The sequence below is a fragment of the Vipera ursinii genome (assembly GCF_947247035.1).
Source record: "Vipera ursinii genome assembly, chromosome: 1".
In the NCBI taxonomy this organism is placed as follows: Eukaryota; Metazoa; Chordata; class Lepidosauria; order Squamata; family Viperidae; genus Vipera; species Vipera ursinii.
The window spans coordinates 218,306,084-218,329,277 of NC_139512.1; the positions used below are offsets into that span (position 1 = coordinate 218,306,084).

The 23,194-nt window shown below is 36.0% G+C and overlaps 1 protein-coding gene across 1 annotated transcript in view; it reads left to right on the forward strand.

Annotated features, from left to right (window-relative positions):
- MBOAT2 (membrane bound glycerophospholipid O-acyltransferase 2) overlaps positions 1 to 22,826 on the forward strand; it is a 95,677-nt gene extending 72,851 nt beyond the window's left edge. Inside the window, exons 8-13 of the mRNA XM_083352591.1 lie at positions 7,124 to 7,316; positions 8,916 to 9,019; positions 11,103 to 11,167; positions 13,115 to 13,247; positions 16,661 to 16,812; positions 17,457 to 22,826. Of these exons, the coding sequence (XP_083208717.1) occupies positions 7,124 to 7,316; positions 8,916 to 9,019; positions 11,103 to 11,167; positions 13,115 to 13,247; positions 16,661 to 16,812; positions 17,457 to 17,682 (873 nt within the window). The 3' untranslated portion in view covers positions 17,683 to 22,826. The remainder of the gene's footprint in view (positions 1 to 7,123; positions 7,317 to 8,915; positions 9,020 to 11,102; positions 11,168 to 13,114; positions 13,248 to 16,660; positions 16,813 to 17,456) is intronic.
- Positions 22,827 to 23,194: the final 368 nt, after the last annotated feature.

A 23,194-nucleotide genomic window follows, 5' to 3' on the forward strand; every position in this document is an offset into this window, starting at 1 on the left:
GCTGAAGTATACAATCATTTTATAGAACAAAAAACTAATCATAACACTGAATATCTATTACATTAAACAAAAAATGTATGTTCTCAAGTAAAAAGCAATTAAAAGCAGTTTCATATAGCGGCATTTCCTTTTCAGCAAGAATTTCATGCATGTAGATATGTAATAAATATTGTTTGTAATATCTTAAAACCTATCATCTTGTAATTCTGGGACTTCTGTCCAAGGCATTAAGTTTACCATGGGACAGGTTTTTTTTATTAAAAAATTGTCTTGTGTTGCAAGCCCTTATAATGATAAATCCAACTCAGTCTCTGCTATTTTAAAAGAATGCTTTATTTTAACATTTACTAATAATTTTTTTTAAAAAATAATGAAATATTAATCAAAATTCCTTGGTATTTTGAAGAAGATAACAGTTTATTTTAGCATAAAGGGTGTAACTGATTACTCTGTGCACAAATCTTTCGGTACCTGACTTGAATGATAAAGGGAACTTATTTTTTCCCCAAAAAGTTGCAGTTTACATGTTCTAATGCAATCATATTTACTTGTAATTAAATAACTCTTGACTAAATGATCAGTGCATTTATTCCAAATAAATGATGTACAGAATTGCAATGTTCTGCAGTTGCAGAACTGAAGCACTATTTTATTTATTTTATTTTATTTTATTATTTTATTTTATTTTATTATTTTATTTTATTTTATTATCTTATCTTATTTTATTTTATTTTATTTTATTTTATTATTTTATTTTATTTTATTTTTATTATTTATTTTATTAACTGGTACAACCACCCATTTCATAAACACTTATGGAATAGGTGGCTGATAGAATTTAAGATATGGATGCAAAATAATAATAGATAAACTAATACAAGCCAAAATGTTTTGGATGCTGTTTTTCTGCATGTTATTTTAACAAGATGGCCTCTTTATAGCTGTTTTTTTAAAGTTTAGATGGGATTTTCATTTTGATTTTATAGGGTTCTATTTTTCTTTATACATTCCAATAACTTTTCTGATAAAACAATTTTAATTGCTTCTTTTTTAAACTTACAATTCCTCCCCCATTTGGTTGATCCTGATTTGGGGCAATAAAAATATCTTTCCTTCTTCCCTTCATTCCTTGGGAAAGTTTGCATCTTTCCCAACAGAGAGAGGATTTAAACAACAAGAATAATTTTCCAAACTGATGTAACTAATGCATTCCGTGGATATTGAGTCAGAAAGTGTCACTATATTCTGCTGTGAACCAGAACAATCCTTATATGATTGTTCACAATCTTTTCATGGCATTAAGATTCTGTTTTCACCTTTCCTACAGCCAATATCGAAACAAATTGGTTGGCTGCTTTCAAACCTATATTAAAAGTGGAGATGATGGTATGTTGGTTTTATTTTTTGGCAAATACCAGTTTCAACTCACAGAAGCCAAAAAAATGTAGGAAGTTTAGAACGTCATTCCCAGGTTCAACTTCAAATATAAAAATTGTTTTTTATTCCTAATATAAACAAATATTGATAAATGGGTGATGTTTACTTCCTCTCTATAAAGACTTACTACAAAATTCTGATGTATAAATAAGCGCATCTATCAGTGAGGATCTATAAATAACACTACTTCAAAATGTGATTTAATTACTCAGGACAGGTAAGTTTTTTTCCATTGTACTGCTTATCTGCTTAACATATTTTGTTGTTTATGCCGCATTAGCTTTCTGACATTAAGCAAAACCGTGTGTGCTCTTGACACTTCACATATTCCCCATTTGTTATTAAGAGAAACCTGGCTGTCTTTTGTAGCGTATTATATGTGCTTTGGGGAAACACTTTGAATGGTGCAGCTCTTGATTTTCCGCACTTTCTCTTTGCAACTTGCAGTTTTATATGGTTATATAAATGTTTCACTTCTGCCTTGTATTGCTGAAATGCTTGTTTAAAATAGGGTGGGGTATTTTTTGCTGTATTCTCATACTGGTTTTAAAAACAAAGAATACAGTGAGACGTTTTTAGATTAAGTTTAAATTTCTTGCACTATGAGGATCAGCAAAGGTGAAACTCTATTTGAAAGAACGGTGTTCTGCCTAATCTAATAAGCTTCCTTTTTGTTGTTGTTTGAATTTCATTTCTGTAACATAAAATTAACAAATGCCCCTTTTCCTTTTGTTAGGTGCATGATACAAGTTTAAAATAACACTGTCTATTTGCTAATTGCATGTTAACTGAACCTAGCCAACATTTTAAAGTGACTTATTTAATATCTCACTCCTATTATACCTTTTTACAAGCTATCATTTGTTGGTGCTCAAAGTGGTGTCAACTGTCTGAAATTATTGTCTATCTTCGTAAGTTTCTTCTTCTTACAGCTTTCAGCTATTCTTATATTCCTATGTTTCTATGGAACAAATCTCTTTTGCTTCTGGCTTCATAGAAATATTTTTGGCTCTTGAATCCTTGCAGTTTAATCATCAGTATTTAACGAATCCAAGCGCAACAATCTTTATTACACTTGGAAGATTTTACTGAACTAATGGCATTTTCTGAGGAGGCAACCAAGCATTGAAATGGTTTAATTAAAACATTATTTAGTTAATTCAGTCATTAAAAGCCTGAGTTAAAATCCAGTGAGCTAAGACTTAGTTATCGTATTACAGCTGATTTCAGTGAGATGCAAAATTTTAGGCACCTGATGTAAACACATCACTTAATTAATTTCTAGAAGAAGAAATACTATAATGCAGATACCACATGGTACACTAGTCTTCCCCAACTTGCTGCCCTCCAGATCTATTGAACTTACAATCCTTATAATTCCAAACTAGGAAAATGAATTATGAGAATTTGTTAAAATATTTGGAGAGTGCATTACATTGGGAATGGCTGGTTTTACATACTATGAACCATGTTATTGCTTCATTTATTTAGCCTATGATAGGAGCCAACAACTTAAGTGGAAGTTCTTGAATTAGAACTTGGCAATACTTTAGTTCTTAGCACAGTCAAGAATTTACTTTCAAAATTAAACTAGACAAAAAAAACCAAACCCTTCCATATAAATAGTTTATTACTGAATATTGACATACCTAGTTGAAATAATGGTATATTAGAAATAAGGTATTTGATACATTCGTTGTTGTGTTCAACACTATTATTCAACTTACTTACAAAGAAAATGAAATAACTACTTGCCCTTATGGATGAATTCAGCAGGGACTAAAAACAGGTTTCTTGTATCCTGTTGCCAAATATACCGCATATAACCCTTCATTTTTGTAATCAAAAGGTAATAGTACTTGACACAGAAAAGAAAAAGGGAGTAGACCTCTTGCATTCAATTAAAAATGAAAACAAGCCAACTGCAAATGTATATTATTTTATTTATTTTACAATATTTAATGGCCCATTTCCCCAAGTTCTGGGTAGGGTACTAGAGAGTCAAAATGAAAATTTAAGACACATAATGGCATCAGTAAACAGTAAAGAAACTTAATCACAGTTGCCTATAAATAAATCAGCTGACGAGCCAAATGGATGCTGGAACAAGCTTTTTTGGCTTGTTTGGGAAATGCTGGTAGTGTTGGGAACATCTGTCTCTCTTGGACAAGAGTATTCCCTAGAACGGGAACTGCTACAGAAAGTTGGTGCCCAATCCGCATCTCATGTGCCTCACAGAGGAGATTTGCAAAAGACCCCCTGTAAATAACCAGACTTAGCAGGCAGATTTAAGTCTGGTAAATACAACCCAATGAATGCCCTGGCTTAAAGGACTTGAATAACCAGCCCTTTTGACTGGGTCTGGAAATCTAGTAGCCAATGCAGCACTATAAAGATAGGAGTTATTCTCACATGTCAGGAGTATCTAATCAGAAATATGACTGCATGTTTTGTGCCATCTGTAGCTTTTACTCATGATCCAAGTTTTACCCCCAGAGGGAGCTTATTTCACAATATGTGGACCACCATAGAAAAAAACATCTTTTGGTTGGGAACCTACAGCATCCTAACCAAAATGAGAAAATTGGACATATTAATTCTACCAGAAGGTGAACTACTTCCATATTGTAAAAGGGTAACATGGAAAGTCTATCTAGAGCTCTCTTTTCTGAAGTGAAATGTAAATTCAGTGAATGAAAAGATATGTGGATATCAGCTCTGGGGTTTCTCATGGGAAGAGCAGTTAGAGTTACAAAAGTAAGCTTTAATAAGTAGAGCTTAATAAGTAGAGTTTTTCTATGAACTATTGTTCTTAAATTAAAACAATATAGACAGTCTTTTATTGTTCTATGAGATTACTCACCTAAATTATCTCCACCAGGAAGCAAATATCTTTTTAGAGCAGGCGGGTATATTTTTAATGTATATGATACAGCATACTAAATATAATGATACATTTTTGTAAGTAATTTAAAAATTTCTAACAAATGGATTGGCATAATGATTCAATACTGTAATCTGAAAAATTATTTCTTGTATGTGAGTGTGTTATATACTGTATATGGGCATCTATTAGCTTACTGTATTGCTATAATTATTACTTGTAGTTGTTTTCTGATCCAATATTTTACTTGAGAAAAATATATTGGATGTATTAACCCTGTATAGAGGCAAAACTTCTTCAAGTAGAATGTATATTTAGAATCTGAGGGAAGGGTGATGTTAAGCCAGCAGAAATTACAGTAGAAAAATTACAGAACTGCTTTGCTTTGTTAAACAAATCAAAACAAACATTAACAAAATATACATTCTATATAGCCTGCTAATAAAACTTATCTTCTAAATGAACCTTGCTTGTTTACTTAAATTATCTAAAATGCTTCTTGCATTTCTGTTGCCATGAGTACTGTCTTATAAATTAAGGCTCACAATCTTGACTTCTCATAAATTAACTGAAGTATCTTCTGGGGTCAATTAATAATTTGAATCATCTCTCTGATAAAATAGCTTATGTTCAAAGTAGATTTCTTAACCCCCAAATAATTTTTTGTTCTTTTCTTAAAATTTTCTTTCTATGCATACTGTTGAATTTTATTACCTATTTATAAATCCTTTCAGTTACGTCATAGTTTTGTATATTTGCAGTTGGCCCTTTTATTTTCTTTGCTGAATTTACCAGTAAAAATGGAACAGCATATTTTATTATTGTTTCTGTTTAAACACTGCAATTCTTAATACTTTAGACCTAGAAATAAAAAGACTTACTAACAACATAGAATATGTTTTTGATCAATATCCCCTAGTTTTGACACATACAGTACTTACAGTTTAAATGGTGAGTGGGTGAAGGCAAATAACAATTTAGTAACATGGAATTTAAATGCTGAGGTATTTGATATCCTATTTAACTTAAATGTATTAAAACTCTAAAATACTATTTCACTTCCCTCTGTGACTAGTAAATGTAGGTATGATATATTAATGCATGGCCTTTCTGATGACTTTATTGTCTTCCTATAATTAGTCTTATGTGTTATAGTAAAGTTTATGATTGTGTGAAATTTTGAAAGAAGCAAACGTACGAAATGAGAAGGACATCTGCGGATTGATTTTTAAGAAAGAGAGAGAAAAGCAAAACCTTAGCCTTGTCATAAAGCAATTTCTTTATACTACTTTAAAAAGTCTAATGCATTTTGATAGAACATTTTTCAGAGGCAGAGAAGTGAGTTTTTCTTTCCCAAGTATTCTGTTGCCTCTGAAAAAGATTCTCTGCTGAAGTTTATTTGGCTTCATAGACTAAGGATTCTCAGCATTTCAATAAATACCATTTTCAGGTTTTGCTTTTTTCTCCCTGTTGGGAATAGTTGTTTTTTGTTTCTTTCTTAAATTGCTTTCTTTGCAGTTATATAGCCAAGCCGCACAACCTTCTCTTAATATATTTCAAATACATAGAATCTGAGACCGTATTGCAAGCTGCTAGTTAAACATACTGAGATTTACAATTTTATGTGTACATACAGTATTTAGCATTAAATCAGACTAAGCAATTGAGATTTATTTTTGACAAGACATGCATAAATTTGCATCATGCTGTTTGCACAGGACAAGGAGATAAAATCGTATACAGTAATTAGCCAAATCACAACCTACATAGGTGTGCAGAAATATCAACAATAACAAAATGAACTAGTGTAGCAAGAGTAAAAAAGAATAACAATAAAGAACCAGTGTCAGGATGCTAATAAAATTCCAAAAAGCTATACATCACCCACATTGGAGTTAAAGCTATACTTTGAATGCTAATATATGGTCACATAATTCCAAATTAAATGGGTTAAAATGATTACCTATTGCTGATATATAATGGGCTATAAAATATTTTCTGTATCATATTCATAGCTCAGAACTTCTTTTTTAAGGTGTAAGGTAGTCTTGTAAAAGGTTGAAGAATATAATCTTTGGTTGCATGTTACTTAGCTTTATGTTTTATGATATGATTAAGGAATATGTAAAACTAATCAATTTCAATAACAGAATGCCTCATTCCCTAATAGGTCAGTTTTATGATCCCTAATATGTACAAGAAATCCAAAATGGCCTCTAAAAACAGACTCCTGCATTAAGACTAGAAATAATAATAATTTAAAAAATCCGAAAGCAAACAACCCCCTCATTAATCATGGCAATTATGATGCTAAAGATTATATTTATTTCCAGCTTCCTTGGTGCCAGGTTTTTAGATATATGCTTATCTAGAAGAGAGCTAAGGAAGCTATATTATTTCTATTAGCACACAGTTGAGTGCCATGTCTTCCAAAGCATTAGGCCCTTTTTCTCCTGGTCTCTTTCCTTTGACACTCTTGCAAGTCAATAAATGTTCTCTTTTTTCTTTTTAGCCAATTAGTTCACCCTCCCTGCCTTTAATTTGATATTGGACAGGTAGGGTTTAAAGCCGAGGTGGCCCCTTTATGACCTGTGGACTTCATCTGCCAGAATTCCTGAGCCAGGATGGAGTTGAAGTCCACAAGTCGGAAAAGGGCCATCATTACCCACCCCTGAAAGTCTTATTTTATTTTAATCATGCAAGAGCAATATGCTTCATATGTTAAATCAGTTATAAATAAATATGTTTAAAAGATTTCTGTATAAAGGATGCTCACAATGTCTTATATCTTGCATGTTTCAGATAGCTGTGGCGCAGAAACTTGTAGTGTGTGGACTATCCTTATTATTTCATATGACTGTTAGCAAAACTTTTCCTGTAGAATACAACATTGATGACCAATTCAGAGCAACTGCATCGTTTCCTACAAAGATTGTCTACCTATACCTGTCACTAATGGCTGCGAGGCCGAAGTATTATTTTGCATGGACTTTGGGTAAGAGGATTGAGGGGAAGGGAAGGGAGTGTTCCTTTGACAAGTTTTATAACAGAAGGCTGAAAGAATTAGTTTAATAGTGTGCCCCCTTGTGGGGCAAGGAAGAACTATGTCCAATGGAATTCTTACACTGTAGAAGCATTAGTTTTTTAATGGTGAATAAAGTATTTTATTAGGTGTTTTGAGCTCAGATTTAAAAATAAAAGTATGATTTGTGATAGTGCGATAGCTAAGCAGAATATTTTAGGGAAAGATTGCTCATGATACCATTCATTCTTTATGTTGATTGCTTGGATACCTTTGATGGAAATGATGATTTCCATTTTAATCTAGGTGTAACCCAATAATTAATTGTTAATGAAATATTAAAAGTGGTATTTGTTTTATTTAAATTTACTCCAAAAATGTTTACTTAAATTGTTTTGATAATCTTAATTTATAGGCTTTTAAATAGACTGCAAGAAATTCCTTATAGCTGACTATGAAATCCATTTTTAAACCAGTTTGTGGAATGGCAAATGAGTCAAAGGCTATAATAGATCATACTTAAGTTTAACACTGGTAGTTCTTGCTGCTTTCTTCAGCTATCTGTATCTTAATCTGATTCCCCATTACTATCTTTAAATCAATGTTGTGCAATAGATTTTCAGTATACGGTAATTCTTGAAATAAAAGAGCTGCTGGATTATATATATGTGTGTGTGTGTGTGTGTGTGTGTGTGTGTGTGTGTATGATTAACTTTTAACATTTTTAATTATTTAACAAATAATTTAAATTTCAAATCAATTTTAATAAATATATTTATTTAATATAATTATATATATTTGCAGTAGGGCCATTAGGACTCAGAAGCATCATAGCAGGCATTGTAAATAACTACCATAATTGAATGAGATCTGCTGTATTTGTACTTAGGGTAGCAAAACATAGAAAGAAAAAACAACTATGCTACCCTATTATTGGATAAACATTGGCAAGTATTTATTTAAAGGGTATTTTCTCTTTTTAAAAATCCAGTGGTCATATGAATCATATGATTTAACACTTTCAATTATTGTAACTTTTAGGAAAAGAATTATTTTAATAGTTTTACAATTTACTTTCAATATGAAATATTGCCAACATCCACATTGTACTGAGAATCCTATAAAACAAGGGTCCCCAACCCCCGATCCGTGAACCGACACTGGGCCACGCAAACAAGCAGTGGGGGATGCAGTCAGCATTTGAAACCACGCCCCCTCTGGTCCACAGAAAAACCACTCTCCATGGAACCAGTCCCTGGTGCTCAAAAAGTTGGGGGGGAGGGGTGAAGTGCTGATATAAAATATGTAAGTGTGGATTCTACTCTGGCTTTAGATTTAGGAAAATAAATAATTACATTATTTTTAAAACATTAAATTTGAAATGTACTTTTTAATAATTTGTGTTATATATTGTGAAAATAGTGAGAAATTGAGTTTTGCTGGTATTTGGTGTTTAGTGATAGCTTCAACAGTAGTTGCAAGATATACTTTTTAAAAGTTCTGTGTGAGAAGAAATGCTACCATATGTAATATTTTTATAGCTTTCTACAATTCCTGACTTTTTTTTTGCAGCAGAGGCAATTAATAATGCAGCTGGATTTGGCTTTAGAGGGTATGATAAAAATGGAGTCCCACACTGGGATTTGATTTCAAATCTACGAATTCTACATATAGAGGTTAGTTCATCACTTTCCAAATGGGGATATTATTTACATAATGTGTATAGTATTGCTTTGTGTTACAGTAATAAAATGAACTTAATATGAGCAAGAATTTCATTATCCTTATTGCAACGATGTACAGGTAGTCCTTGACTTACAACAGTTTGTTTAGTGAACATTCCAAGTTACAACAGTACTGAAAAAAGTGACTTGTGACCATTTTTCACATTTACAACCATTGCAGCATCCCCATGGTCACGTGAAAACTCAGAAGCTTGGCAACTGACTCATATTTATGACGGTTGTAGCATCCAGGGGTCATATGATCACCATTTGTGACCTTCTGACAAGGAAAGTCCATGGTGAAGCAAGATTCACGTAATAACCGTGTCACTAACTTAACAACCGCAGTGATTCACTTTAACAGCTGTGGCGAGAAAGGTCATAAAATGGGGCAGAATTCACATAACAACTGTCTCACTAAGCAATAGAAATTTTAACCTCAATTGTGGTCATAGGTTGAGGACTACCTGTATTAAAAAAGAGACCAGGAGTTCATTACAGCTCCCTGTCATCAAGTTCTTTCCTTCCTTCCTTCCTTCCTTCCTTCCTTCCTTCCTTCCTTCCTTCCTTCCTTCCTTCCTTCCTTCCTTCCTTCCTCCCTCCCTCCCTCCCTCCCTCTCTCTCTCTCTCTCTTTCTTTCTTTCTTTCCTTCTTTCCAACATTTAGTAGTAACTATCCATCCTGCTCACAGAGGGACTCTGAGTGGTGTACAAATAGAAATAAATAATACAAATAATACTTCTTATCTTTCTGCTCCTTTCCTTGTATTTATGAATAGAATGATACACACACACACACACACACACACACACACATACATATATATACAGAGAGAGAGAGAGAGAACATATTTATAGAAAGGCATAGTTGTATTAATCTGTTCCAACAAAATTGAATATATTTCTGGTGCATTAAAACAAAGAAAGGTAATAAAATGGTTATGCTTTCAAGATAATAGAAGATGCTTTTTTCTGTGAGGTGGCAGTTGGGGGCTAAATGCTTTCCAGTTAACAGCTGTTTGTGCCAATCAGGTTTGTCTGATCAATCTTTTCAGAATGCTTAAGTTAGAGTTTCAAGAATATAGTTTTGATCCGAACCTATTTTCACAGTGACCACAGTGAAAATAGGAAAATTCTGCCATTGCCACCTTTGTACCTCTTCCGATGTCACCATAAACCTCTTGCTTAAAAGAGCACAAGTTCTCTGTTTGTCAGCATCTTCTCAATTTGTCTCAGGCAACAGTGGTTCCATGCAAATCTAACTAAATTTTGCATTATTTCCTTTTATTGTATGGCCAATTCTCTGGTTTTAAATTTTACTTGCTCAACAAGAATATAAGCAAGCACCACATGTTTACTGAAATTAATGGAGAAAAGAAAATTCTCCGTTTACTGTATGTGCACACTTGCTATTATTGTAGGAGATAAGAAACCCCTTCCTTTTCAATCTGTTGGAAACAGATGTTACAATTAATGTATGGACTTCTCAGGAGTTATTAATAGTCAAGATCCTGTCCTACCTAAAGTCACCTTCTCTAGCCTTTATTCATTGTTTTCTCAACTATATATTTCACCTTCCTACACTAGACAAGATTTCAGACCTAATATATTACCTATAATTACAATCTATATTATATAGAGCAGGGGTGTCAAACTGCTGGCCCGCAGGCTGGATGCATCATAGCAAAACCGCGCCCACCCCATTGCCAGCAATGGCAAAAAAAAGTCGTGACACATCATGTGACGTGAGTTTGACACCCCTGATGTAGAGTATACAACATACTATGTGAATGAATGTGGCCTCTTATTCGAAAGAATGCAATCATGTGACATGATTGAGTTTGACATCTGTGTATTAGTAAATCTTGCTAAAGAATACTCTGAGAATATTGTTTTAAAAACTTGACTTAAGGCAGCCACCAAAGACCCTGAAATATTTATGTATTTATTAAATTATGTTGCCCATCTCTTTGGGATATAGAGTTTACTTTATACTTACTTTTCTGAAATAATACAATGTTGCATTCATATTACAGTTTTCAACAAGTTTCAAGATGTTTCTTGATAACTGGAATATTCAGACGGCACTTTGGCTCAAAAGGTATGTTGGTTGGTTGGTTGGTTGGTTGATGTACATCCCACTGTAATCAAAAGTACTCTCAGAAGCTGATATAGAATATTAACTGTTATTCTGTTGCTGATAATTCAGTATTACCAAGCTATCCCAAAAGATTTAGGGATAATAGTGTTAATAATAAAGGTTTACCCCGAATCTATTCTGTTTGCTTATCCATTGTCCTTTTCCTTTGCTTCAGGAAGACTAAGGCTGGTGTATATGGCTATAAATCAGAGCTGGAATCTCTAGAAATCCCTCAGAATTTAGCTCCCTTTCGGTGCCAGCTCCCTAATGACAAAGTTGCTAGAATTGGTGTAACGGTGTGCCATTTTCAAGAAGCATATTTTGCCAGATTCCTAGGTTTTGGAAGTTCTGCATTGGAATAATGGTCTTAGACCCTAAATGCGTAGTAGAAATGTTTTATTTCTCTTCCAGCATTCTGCAATTTTTGTACCCAAGAATTTATTAATGGTCAAGGAATCTTCCTAACAATGTAGGGTAGATATATGGGCTTGACTGGGGCAATTCCCCTTCCAGCAGTCTCAGCATCTCATTCTGTCTTGCTCGTCAGGACTGCCTGACTTTCTCGGGTGTTATTTTGGCAGTGCACAAGAGACAAATGGGGAGAAATTCTGAATTTTGCTTACCTTATCATCTAGGACAGGCAAGTCAAACTCGCGATGTCACGTGACTTTTCCCCCATTGCCGGCAATGAGGTGGGCACGGTTTCAGTATGATGCATCCGGCCTGCAGGCCGGCAGTTTGACATGCCTGATCTAGGACGTTATTTAGTCATGGTGATATAGTTTACTACTGATAGTTACTCTCTTAGTATTATATCTATATGCTACTAAAACTCTTGTCATGAGCTTTAACTGGGCAAAACAGTCATTATAGGACACCAGTTTCTGAACCAAGGCACTTTGGATGGGCCATCTTACAGAATGTGTCTAAACTAGGAGGAGGAATATGTTGGATATGTTTGCTGCCCTGAGTTTTTGTAGAAATAATAAAGGTGGGATGCATATTAAATATATACAGTATATAAATAAAAAAATCTGGGACCAAGGACTCCTGAGAGAATGAAATTAGGGGGAAGTTATTGCTGTTTTGATGTTGCTCTGCACTTCTTGAACATTCCCATGCATTGTTTCCACTCTGTACCCTCCCCCTGCATGTTTGCCCGGATCTCTGCAGCACCTATTAAGCATTCCCAAGCACCCTCCCTAATCGGCCCCACACAGCAGTCTCAAGCAGCAACTCTGGCACATACCTACACACGCTTCTCAAACCATGCAGCACTTTTGTGCACCCCACATACCATTCCTGACCCACACTCCTGCACTCCCTGCCCCACCTAGAAGCAGTCATTTGTCATTATTTTGGCCTTGGACTTGCAAGTTTCTGATGGCCTTCACACTTTCTCTCTGCAAGCTTCCCACAAGCACAATAAATGCAGGAATTGGAGGGAGGGGAAGGAAGGAAGGAAGGAAGGAAGGAAGGAAGGAAGGAAGGAAGGAAGGAAGGAAGGAAGACTTCTGATGCTCCTTGTCAACTTCTCACAAGGAAATTCAGTGGGGAAGCTGACAGGAAGTCAGTGTTTCCACTCCCACTGCTTTTTTGCCCACCCATGGTCATTCCATTTCTCTATTTAGGTGAGCAAATATTTCTGAAAAGATGACACATTGGGGCATGGATTGCCTAGTTAACTTTAAATTTCCAATAACTTTTATTATGGGGAAAAATCACTTCTTAAAGACCATTTTATAACTTGAATGATAACTCAGTCCGTTTCTTAATAATTTGTAAATTCGGCAGGATTGATTGTCTTGAATGCAGCTTGGAACTTTCAAGGATTTTTGGCAGGCCCCAGTGTTGCAAAAATGCAGTTCTTTCTACATGATGCTTTATTATTATATTTTTTACTTTCAGAGTATGCTATGAGCGAGCCTCTTTCAGTCCAACAATACAAACCTTTATCTTATCAGCCATTTGGCATGGGGTATATCCTGGATATTATTTAACTTTCTTAACAGGGGTACTAATGACGCTTGCAGCACGAATGGTACGTATCCCTTATTTACCAGTTAAAAAGTAGTTGTGCTCTTTTTTTGAATTAGTTGTATGAATTCAAAACTTACTTAGTGTTTACTTTTAAAATTTTAGATTAGTTGTTTATAAAAACAATAAAAAGCCTTGCTTTATAATAAAAAAGACTTTTGAAAATCATTAAATTGCTTTATGGCATTACAGGTAGCCCTCAACTTACGACCACAACTGAGCCCAAAATTTCTGTTGTTAAGTGAGACATTTGTTAAATGAGTTTTGCCCCATTTTACGGCCTTTATTGACCCAGTTGTTAAGTGAATAACTGCAGATGATAAGTTAGTGACACGGTTATTAAGTAAATCTGGCTTCTACATTGATTTTACTTGTCAAAAAGTTGCAAAAGGTCATCACTTGACCTTGGGACACAGCAACGGTGATGAGTCAGTTGCCAAGCATCCGAATTTTGATCACATGATCATGAGCATGCTACAAGGGTCGTAAGTGTGAAAAACAGTCATAAATCACTTTTTCCAGTGCTGTTGTAACTTTGAATGGTCCCTAAATGAACTGTTGTAAGTTGAGGACTACCTATATTTGATTATTTACATATTCAATTTATATGGCTGTCACAGCTTTAACTCTTAAGCAGTTAACATAAAGTTAAATAAAGATATTAAACAACACTTTGTGCCTAAAGCTCTTCATGCATCTATCTGATTAATTCCTTAATAATGACCATGCCTCAGGACAGAAAAAGATCTTTAATATCTTACACATAGACCAGTAAGAATGGGACTAACTGGCTCTTGAAGGCTATGCTGTTCCTCAGGTCAGGCATAATGACAGAGACTGTTTGCAAATATGATGATAATAAACAATTTCCCAACCAAATTTTTTACACTTTCAACAAGTTTCTATTTTTCACATGTGTTTATTGGTCTGTCTCTTTTATTTTGTTTCTGCATTATTTTACATCGAGTTGTGCCTTTGCGGCCTCTGACCCGTCGCTTCATCCAGGAAATGCGGAAGCTGACGCGCCACAACACTCTCAACAACCTTTGCTACAAAGCGAAGGTTGGAGACAGGACAATAGTTATTTAACGAGGCTGGGTCCAGAGCAGGCTTCTTGAGGAGGGTCCTCACCACTGCCTCTTTTAAGGCGGAGGGGAAGACACCCTCTGTCAATGAAGTGTTGACAACTGCCTGGAGCCCGCCCCGTCACCTCCCCAGCAGCCGAAACTAGCCAGGAGAGACATGGGTCCAATAAACAGGTTGTAGCGCTCAGTCTACGCATAATCCTATCCACATCATCCAAAGACACAGGGTCAAACTCACCCCAAATGGTATAACCAAGGCCTGCCCTTTCCACTCTGCCGGATTCCGCCCAGTCGGAGTCCAAACCAGTCCGGATCTGAGCGATTTTGTCCTGCAGATACTGTACAAATTCCTCAGCCCTACCTTGCAAGGGGTCATCCCTCGGTCGCTGATTAAGCAGTGAGCGGGTCACTCTAAACAAGGCGGCTGGGCGGTTATCTGTGGACGCAATGAGAGTGGAAAAGTAAACACGCTTTGCTGCTTCCATCACCACTAGGTAAGACTTAAGATAAGTTCTTAGCTGTGTTCGATCAGATTCGGATCTGCTGGACCTCCAACAGCTCTCTAGGCATCTTTTCCGGCGCTTCATCTCTCGGAGTCCCTCAGTAAACCAGGGGGACACCCGGGATCTGCGACGGGTCAGAGGCCGCAAAGGCACAACTCGATCCAAGGCCCCAGCAGCCGCCCTCTCCCAGGCCGCCACTAGGGCCTCGGCAGAGTCGTGGGCAAGGGAAGCAGGAAATGTCACAAGCTCCGTCTGGAACCTTTCAGGGTCCATTAGGTGCCTGGAGCAGAACCACCTAGTCGGTTCCACCTCCCAGCGGCAGGGGGTGGCGTACTGAAAGTCTAGCTGGAGAAGGAAATGATCGGACCATGACAGGGGTTGTATGGTTAAATCTCCCCTACCCAGACCATTAATCCACTGCCCAGAGATAAAAACCAGGTCGAGTGTGTGCCCTCCATTATGAGTCGGGTCCTGAATTATTTGAGTCAGGTCCATGGCAGTCATGGAGGATATGAACTCCCGAGCCAACTCAGATGCTTCACCCATGGAAGGCAGACTGAAGTCCCCCAGAACTATGAGCCTGGGGATCTCAATCGCCAACCCGGACAAGACATCGAGAAGTTTGGGCAGGGCTGCTGACACGCAGCTGGGAGACAGGTCAATAGGCCCAACTGAACTCCAGGACCCCACTTCAAAAGGACAGACTCACACCCGCCTATCTGAGGGATAGTGGCCACTCGCGGACAAAGGCTCTCCCTAATAATAGCCGCCACCCGCCCCTGCCCTGGGCCCGTGGCTGGTGAAGCACCTGGAAGCCTGGTGGGCATAATTCCGAGAGGGGGACACCCCCCACTTGGCCGAACCAGGTCTCTGTGATGCAGGCCAGGTCCGCATTCTCCTCCTCAATAAGATCGTGTATGAGGGGAGCCTTGTTCACCATGGACCTGCATTGAAATAAACAAGCCTAAGCCCAGGGTCCTGCAATCCTATGCCCCCGGGGGACTGAGAAGAGCAATGAGGGTGGGAACAGGCAACCGCTTGAAGAGAGTGGTGGTCCGTTCCCCGATTACGATAGAGCCCTCTGCTCCCACACTCTGCCCCTCCCAATCACCATCAAAATAGGAAGACCCTCCTCACTCGGAGCTGAGTCCACCCCCAAATCCCTACTCCCCCCCCCCCCCCGCGACCATCCGATAGTCTGGACTGCTGTCCAGGTCGAACTCCACCAAGTTCATTCTGGATCCCTTGGGCCTCCCCCCTCCCGGATCCCCTTAAAATTTTATTTAAAAATCTCAATAAAAAACCCCTCAAACTCCTCTTTCCAGTATGCCATCACTCCTCAAGAAAGATCTTCTGCAAAACAGATGGGCGCTCCTGCGAGAGGGGGGAATCTCGCAGCGAGTAAAGTTCTTCTAAGGTATATGCTGGCATATAAGGGAGATGGTAACGGTAACATCAGGCAATGGAGGGTGCCAGTATACTTTAAGCATACTTTTTAAAGAAATTATTTTTTAAGTATTAGTTCTCAAACTCCATATTTAAAAAGCATTGTGGTAAATTTTTTGAGTTGAAAATGCAGCACAGATTTCAGAGAAGTATACAATCTCAAGATTAGTTATGATTTAATCCACATATTGTACAAGAAGGATCTACCAGGTCAGTTTGTATTGAAATTTACAAACATTGTGTCTCTCAAGTAATTGACTGAGGTAATGTTGTCTTTTTATTTAGCTGCCTTTAGATGTAGCTTTTTGTAAGATCTATATAGATACTACCTGTTCTATAAAAAAGTTTACTTACTAATTAAATGTATCTCTCTTTAAATTTAGATTAGAAAGAACATTAGAAATTATTTTCTTGATTATCCAGCCATTAAGTTATGTTATGATATCATGACATGGATCACAACTCAAATAGCAATAAGTTACACAGTTGTGCCATTTGTACTCCTCTCTATAAAACCCTCCTACATATTTTACAGGTAAGTTGATCTTTGTCTTTTTTTAAAAATGCCACTTTAAATGGAAGGGAAGCTATTTACATGTGCTGACGGTTGAGAAACCAATACTGTAATCCATTTTTCAATTTCAGTGGCTAGAATTTTATGCGATGTTTGGTGCCTGATTGAGATTTAGGAAATTAACATAAAATCACAATTTCCTTTAAATAAAATGAACTTAGAAACAAATAAAATGCTTTGTTCATGGTACTGGAACACTGGAAAAACTGAAAATACTTATTAGAGGAATAAGTATTTTTAAAAATTCTAAAAGGGATTTCCAATGAGCAAGTTCACTCCTCTGAACCACATATTTTCCCTCTGTTCCATTTGCATATTGTAACCACATGATGGTGTTTCTGGCATTAGAAAATGGCTAGGCTTTCTCAGTTTGGAATAATTGACAGGGGAGAAGGATAATAAGCTATATATTATCTTTAGGATTTAAACTACAATCTGAGATAGCCAAATAATTTCTACACCTACACACACACACACACACACACACACACACACACACACGTACATTGCCTTGTACTGCTGGTTTTCTGATAAGTAGATAAATATAGAAGTGTTGAAACATCATGTAATGATCAAAGCTCTTGCTTTCTGTCTCTTTGCATTAGTTCCTGGTATTTCTCCCTCCATATTGCCTGCATTTTAGTGCTGATGTTTCCAATGAAAAGAACTCAAAAACGAAATAAAGAGCAAGAAAGCATCCAGCCTTCATGGTCCAAACAGCAAGAAGAAGGAAAAGAAAAAAGAATTACGGGACATAATAGTTATTCTGTGGCAAATAGCTTCAATCAAAGAAGAGAAATCACATCCAGAAATACAGCAACAAAACAATGATTACAGATGCTATAGATGCTATATTTTATATTTTCAAGACCATTTATAGCACCTTTTAAAAGGGGAGGTTATATTTGTCTGAAAGGATGGTTAGTAAGAAAAGAATGCTATATCTCTAGGGAATATACTAGTAAGATGAAAGCAAAGCTAATTAACCACTCCCGTGCCATGTTCCTGTGGATCACGCCTTATATGGAAATATTACAATTATTTCAGTGGGCACTCAAGACCAACGACGTATGTCATCGGCGTGCCGCTATGCTGAATGTACATTGTAAATCCTTAGGAACTTATGTGGGTGGGAAATGGTTGTGTCAATCTGGAACACCAGAAGGAAAAAATCTTGCATTGCCTTAAACCCTCTATCTACTGAAAAGTAATGTTTCTAAATAGTATTTTCATGTTTAGTAAATTATATTTAAAGTATCATTTAAAAAATAAGCTTTGGATTCTGAGGGACAAAACGAGAAATGGAAGCAGAAAACCCCCACTGCCTGAAGTCAAAAGAAGGAACTGCAATAAGCACCTCAGTGGAGGGTTATCTTAGTATATCAGGTTTGTACAATAGAGAATGAAAAGCATTGTTAATGTTAAATCATAGCTGGTTTTCCTGATTAAAAACAGTGGTTAAAGGAAAGCCCTCTGAAAACTTTTTTTAAATATTAAAAGTCATCCTTTCTAGAGCCAAATGTTTTAATTTAATTTTGCTCTTTAGGATGAGTATGTTTTGCAGCAACCTTCACAAAATGTACACAGAATTCCTATTAAAGCTGCAGCTTTCCAATAAAAAATCTAATCCTATAGAAATCATTTCACAGGGCATCACTAGTAAAGGTGGATCAGTTACAGAATTAGTGTGAAAAGGTGCTTAAGATGGCCTCTTTATCTCATGGTTATAATTCAGTTTATATTAAACAAAGAGTGAAATTGTTAAATTGGTACTATCTTTCTAGTTGAACACCATAAACCCTGTAACACCAGAATATCTGTGGTTTAGAAAAAAATTAAAGCGGGATGTAATATATGGGGATCATAGTGTAACATTTGATAAAACTTTCCCAACCAATTCTTTGTTTCATAATTTTACCTTGAAAATATATCAAGGGAATTGAGAAATTATTAGTTACTTTCTGATGAAGATTTACAATCAGTAAAGAAATTATATGCTAAAGGGCTATAACTTTCATTTGCTTGCTTGCGTATCTGTTAGATTTTTTTTTACTGAATGGAAAAGATGTTATCCTTAAAATACACAGAAAATGACCCGCAGTAAGAAATGAAAAATGTCATTTGGTTATTATTAAAATAAGCTGATTTTTCATTCCTATTTTGTTTTAAAACCTAAATGTTATATACCACATGTCCAAATATTTAAGGAACCCAGAAAGAGAGAAATAGCTCTTGGGTATTGTCAGGAACCTAGGAAAGAAATGATACAGACATTTCAGTAGGAAATGTCAAGTTATTATAAATTTGACCTTCCAATCTGTCTTTCAATGAGAAATAAGAGTAGGCTGTGTTTCTTGTTTGGGGTGTTCATTCTGTTCTGAAACCTTCCTTCTAGAGAGAACTACAGACAGATGTGTTTTGCGGGAGGAAACAAATGATGTGAGTTAATAATTTCCCTAGCAAATGGAGTGTTCATTTGGAGAGCAGGTAACTGAATATTAAAAAGGGCTTTCATGCTGGTGGAAATAAACATTAACATTAGGAGAAACAAGCTTATTGTATCTCCTGATGTAAATACAAACATTATTTTAGTTTATTGCAGAACATGGATGGAGCAACATGCAAGTAGGCTTATTATGGTTTTATTTGTGCCAAATTATTTCTCCCCTCCCCCCCTCAAATTCAGATACATAATGGAAGCTCCAGCTTCACTATACAGCTCCATAAGAAGTCTTCTTTATGCAGAAATCTCTACTGTATGACATCAGGAAGAAACTATGTTGGGTACATGAAATGAAGCTTGTTAATACAGCCTGCAGTGATACCTTGCTATAACTCTTTTCTATAATGGCTGAACACGTCTGCCCTGTTGTTCAGTTAACATTATATTAAAGATATCCATGGCTATTCATTGGAAAGAGGAAGACAGAAATATATTTTGGTGCATTCACTGCAATGGTATATCTGTTACCTGTACAAAAAATGTCAACATCAGTAGAGGTAGCTCCTATTTACTGAAGATTAGTTTTCCTTATCTACAGCCTTGTTCATTGCTATTTCAAGAGAATCTACTTTTTAGATACCAGATGAATAGCATTTCTCTCTCTATCTCTTCCCTCTGTCCCTCCTTTCTTCTCTCTCACACATATATTCAGTTTCAGAATTTACGAGGAAACTCACTTCCAGTATATGAAAAAGGAGCTATTTATTTTACTCATAGAAAACATTGGAAACTACTGAAAACTGGAAAAACCTGCCTTGTTCACTTTTCACCTGTTCCTATATGTCTAGCCAAGTTTAATCTTTTGGGAATGAATAACAAGTTCCATAGGGACTTTAGAAATATAATACTTGCAAGTTTCTCAAAAGATACTGGTTATTTTCCCAAGAGATATTTATTTTTCATTATTTATTATTTGAGAACTTAAGCACAGGTAGTCCTCGACTTACAACAGTTTATTCAATGACTAATCAAAGTTACGGTGGCACTGAAAAAAGTGACTTATGTCCATTTTTCACACTTATGACGATTGCAGGATCCCCGTCACCATGTGATCAAAATTTGGATGCTTGGCACTGGTTCATATTTACGATGGTTGCAGTGTCCTGGGGGTCATGTGATCACCTTTTGCAACCTTCTGACAAAGTCAGTAGGGAAGCCAGATTCATTTAACAACTGGGTTACTAAGCTAACAACTGCAATGATTCACTTAACAACTGTGGCAAGAAAAGTCATAAAATGGAGCAAAACGCACTTAACAAATGTCTCACTTAGCAACATAAATTTTGGGCTCAATTGTGGTTATAAGTCAAGGACTACCTGTATTTGAGTTTTTATCCTTGCCCACAAAGGAAATTCCTTTTTTTTTCCAGACTCACATTTTGAAAACTATAATTAGAGCTATGCAAAGCACTAGCATTACAGAACATATTAGTAATGATGGAATACCTTTTGCTGGTGCATCAGAGGAGCTGTGTCCTTTGCAAAGTTCATGCAGCTGCTTTGAAAGCTGTCCCCAGTTGTTTCCATAGAGAGGGAAAGACACACACACACACAACCACTGGAAGGTATGTGGCTGCTTTAGTACTGTATAGTACTTCTAACAGGGGTGCTTCATTTGCACAAACATGCTTTGAAGTCAGTACAGTAGTTTAAATGCTCAATCTTAACTATAGCATAAAGTGTTTTACATAAACTGTGGGCCAACCTATGAAAACCCTCTCTTGCTTCCTTGAGATTCTACCCCCACATTCTGCAGCATAAGGGCTGATATTCAGCAGTGCGTTTTTTTGAAAATACAGAGCAGAAACAAAAGGACTCTGGGATGCAAACCTCTTCAAACCCCCAGACCCAAAATCACATTACAAAAATGTGCCCATTTTGCAATTAAAAATTAACCTGACTTTGTTAAAGGATATTAGATGGAAATAATAACATTTTCGATTTGAAAAGGTCTTCCAGTTAGAAGACTCCAATGCAGAAAAATATCTAACCCACGACTTTAGAAAAAGATTACTATGGATACTGGTTCACCCAATGTTGTTCTACAACACACACATTAAAACAGCCTGCTGTGTGAAAGGAAAAATTAAAAGAGAATTTTACAAGGCAAAACATTTTATTTTAGCCAAAGTTCGATTATGAAATATGTTTGCATCCTCCCATAGTAATTCCAATGTGTTCCTGAAAACCTCCACTAGGAAACCAATCTAAAAGGCCTGGGAAGTAGTGTAGCAAGCAAGAAACCCCTAGGTGTACAAATTTTCATAAACCAGGATATTTGTAATAATTGTATTAATTATTTTTCTATAGTATGTGATTTCCATTCTGGGCCAACTTGAAAATACTGGAAGTTTGTATTGCTCTTTGTCTTTAACAGGTTTCAATCTTATTGTCACACCTTTTTCTTTTTTTAAATATTTTTTTTAGCATTGAGTCAAGCTGAGTCCCTGGGATAATTGTTTAGGTCACTGTAGCAATTTGATAGGCAGCTCCATTCATGTTGGCTTTTCTGTTTCCATTGCACATACTGTACTTGTAAAATCTGTCCCTCTTATCGCAGAAGTCTCAAACATTGTTTAAAACAGTGCATATCATAATTGCATCCGACCTCTTCAGAAGGCTTTGTTAAGAGAACCATTTCACTAGCTTTGTTTTTCTTTTCAGTTTGTCCTACTCTATATAATTTCATGTCCTTTTGTTTTTCATGGTTACTCATTCTGTTATCTGATTATTTTCCGCTATCTATGAGCTTAACAACGGCAAAAGGATGTCTAACAGTATATAAAAATACTACTGTATTTTCCGGCGTATAAGACGACTTTTTAACCCATGAAAATCACCTCAAAAGTTGGGGGGGTCGTCTTATATGCCCAGTCGTCTTATACGCCGGAAAATACGATATTGAAACTATATGTTTGCTAGCTCTGCAAGAATATTCTACAGGTACTGAATGGAAACCAGCAACACCATGGACATAACTTAGTTACTAAAGTTAATATAAATGTTAATCAGTGCAAAAATATGAATGTGGAGTTCAGTTCACATTTGGATACACATTAAAGGGACTTTTCTCAGTTGAATGTGGAAACAGTTACGTACTTTTCCCTTCCAGTATCTGCTTTTTAAGAGGAAAATATGCTTCAGAAGTGGATAGTTGCAGTATTTCCTCAAATTGCCTTCCCAAATCAAAATATAAAGACTTTATCCATGGATTTCATTTTTATTATTCCAATCTCTCTATATTTTTTAAAAATTGTTATTTTTCAACAGATCCATACAATTAGGTCTTGGTGTATGGTAATTTAAGATACCACTGTATTAGTTTACACTGTGATGTGATATTTTAATAATTACTTATTTCTAGTTTTGTCTTGGGGATGCTACAATTATGTAGCATACGGCTATGTTTTAAGGGTGTTTTTAACATACCTATAAATGTTTTTCTAATTTGCGAATTTAAAATCTGATTAAACAATAGCAAAAAAGGTCTTGATTGTTTTCTCTATATCATAATTGTTAATTATTATATTAATCTAAATATAACACCTTGCAAATAAGCTGTAATGTCCAAATGATAAGTCACTGGAAAATAGCAAGAAATCTCCTAATTTCTATATTGCAGAATTACAGGTAGTCCTTGGCTTACAACAGTTCATTTAGTGACCATTCAAAGTTACAGCAGCACTGAAAAAAATGACTTATGACTGTTTGTCACAGTTACGACCTTTGAAGCATCCACATGATCACGTGATTAAAATTCAGATGCTTGGCAACTGGTTCATATTTATGACCGTTGCTGTGTCCCAAGGTCATTTGATCATCTTATGTGACCTTCTTATA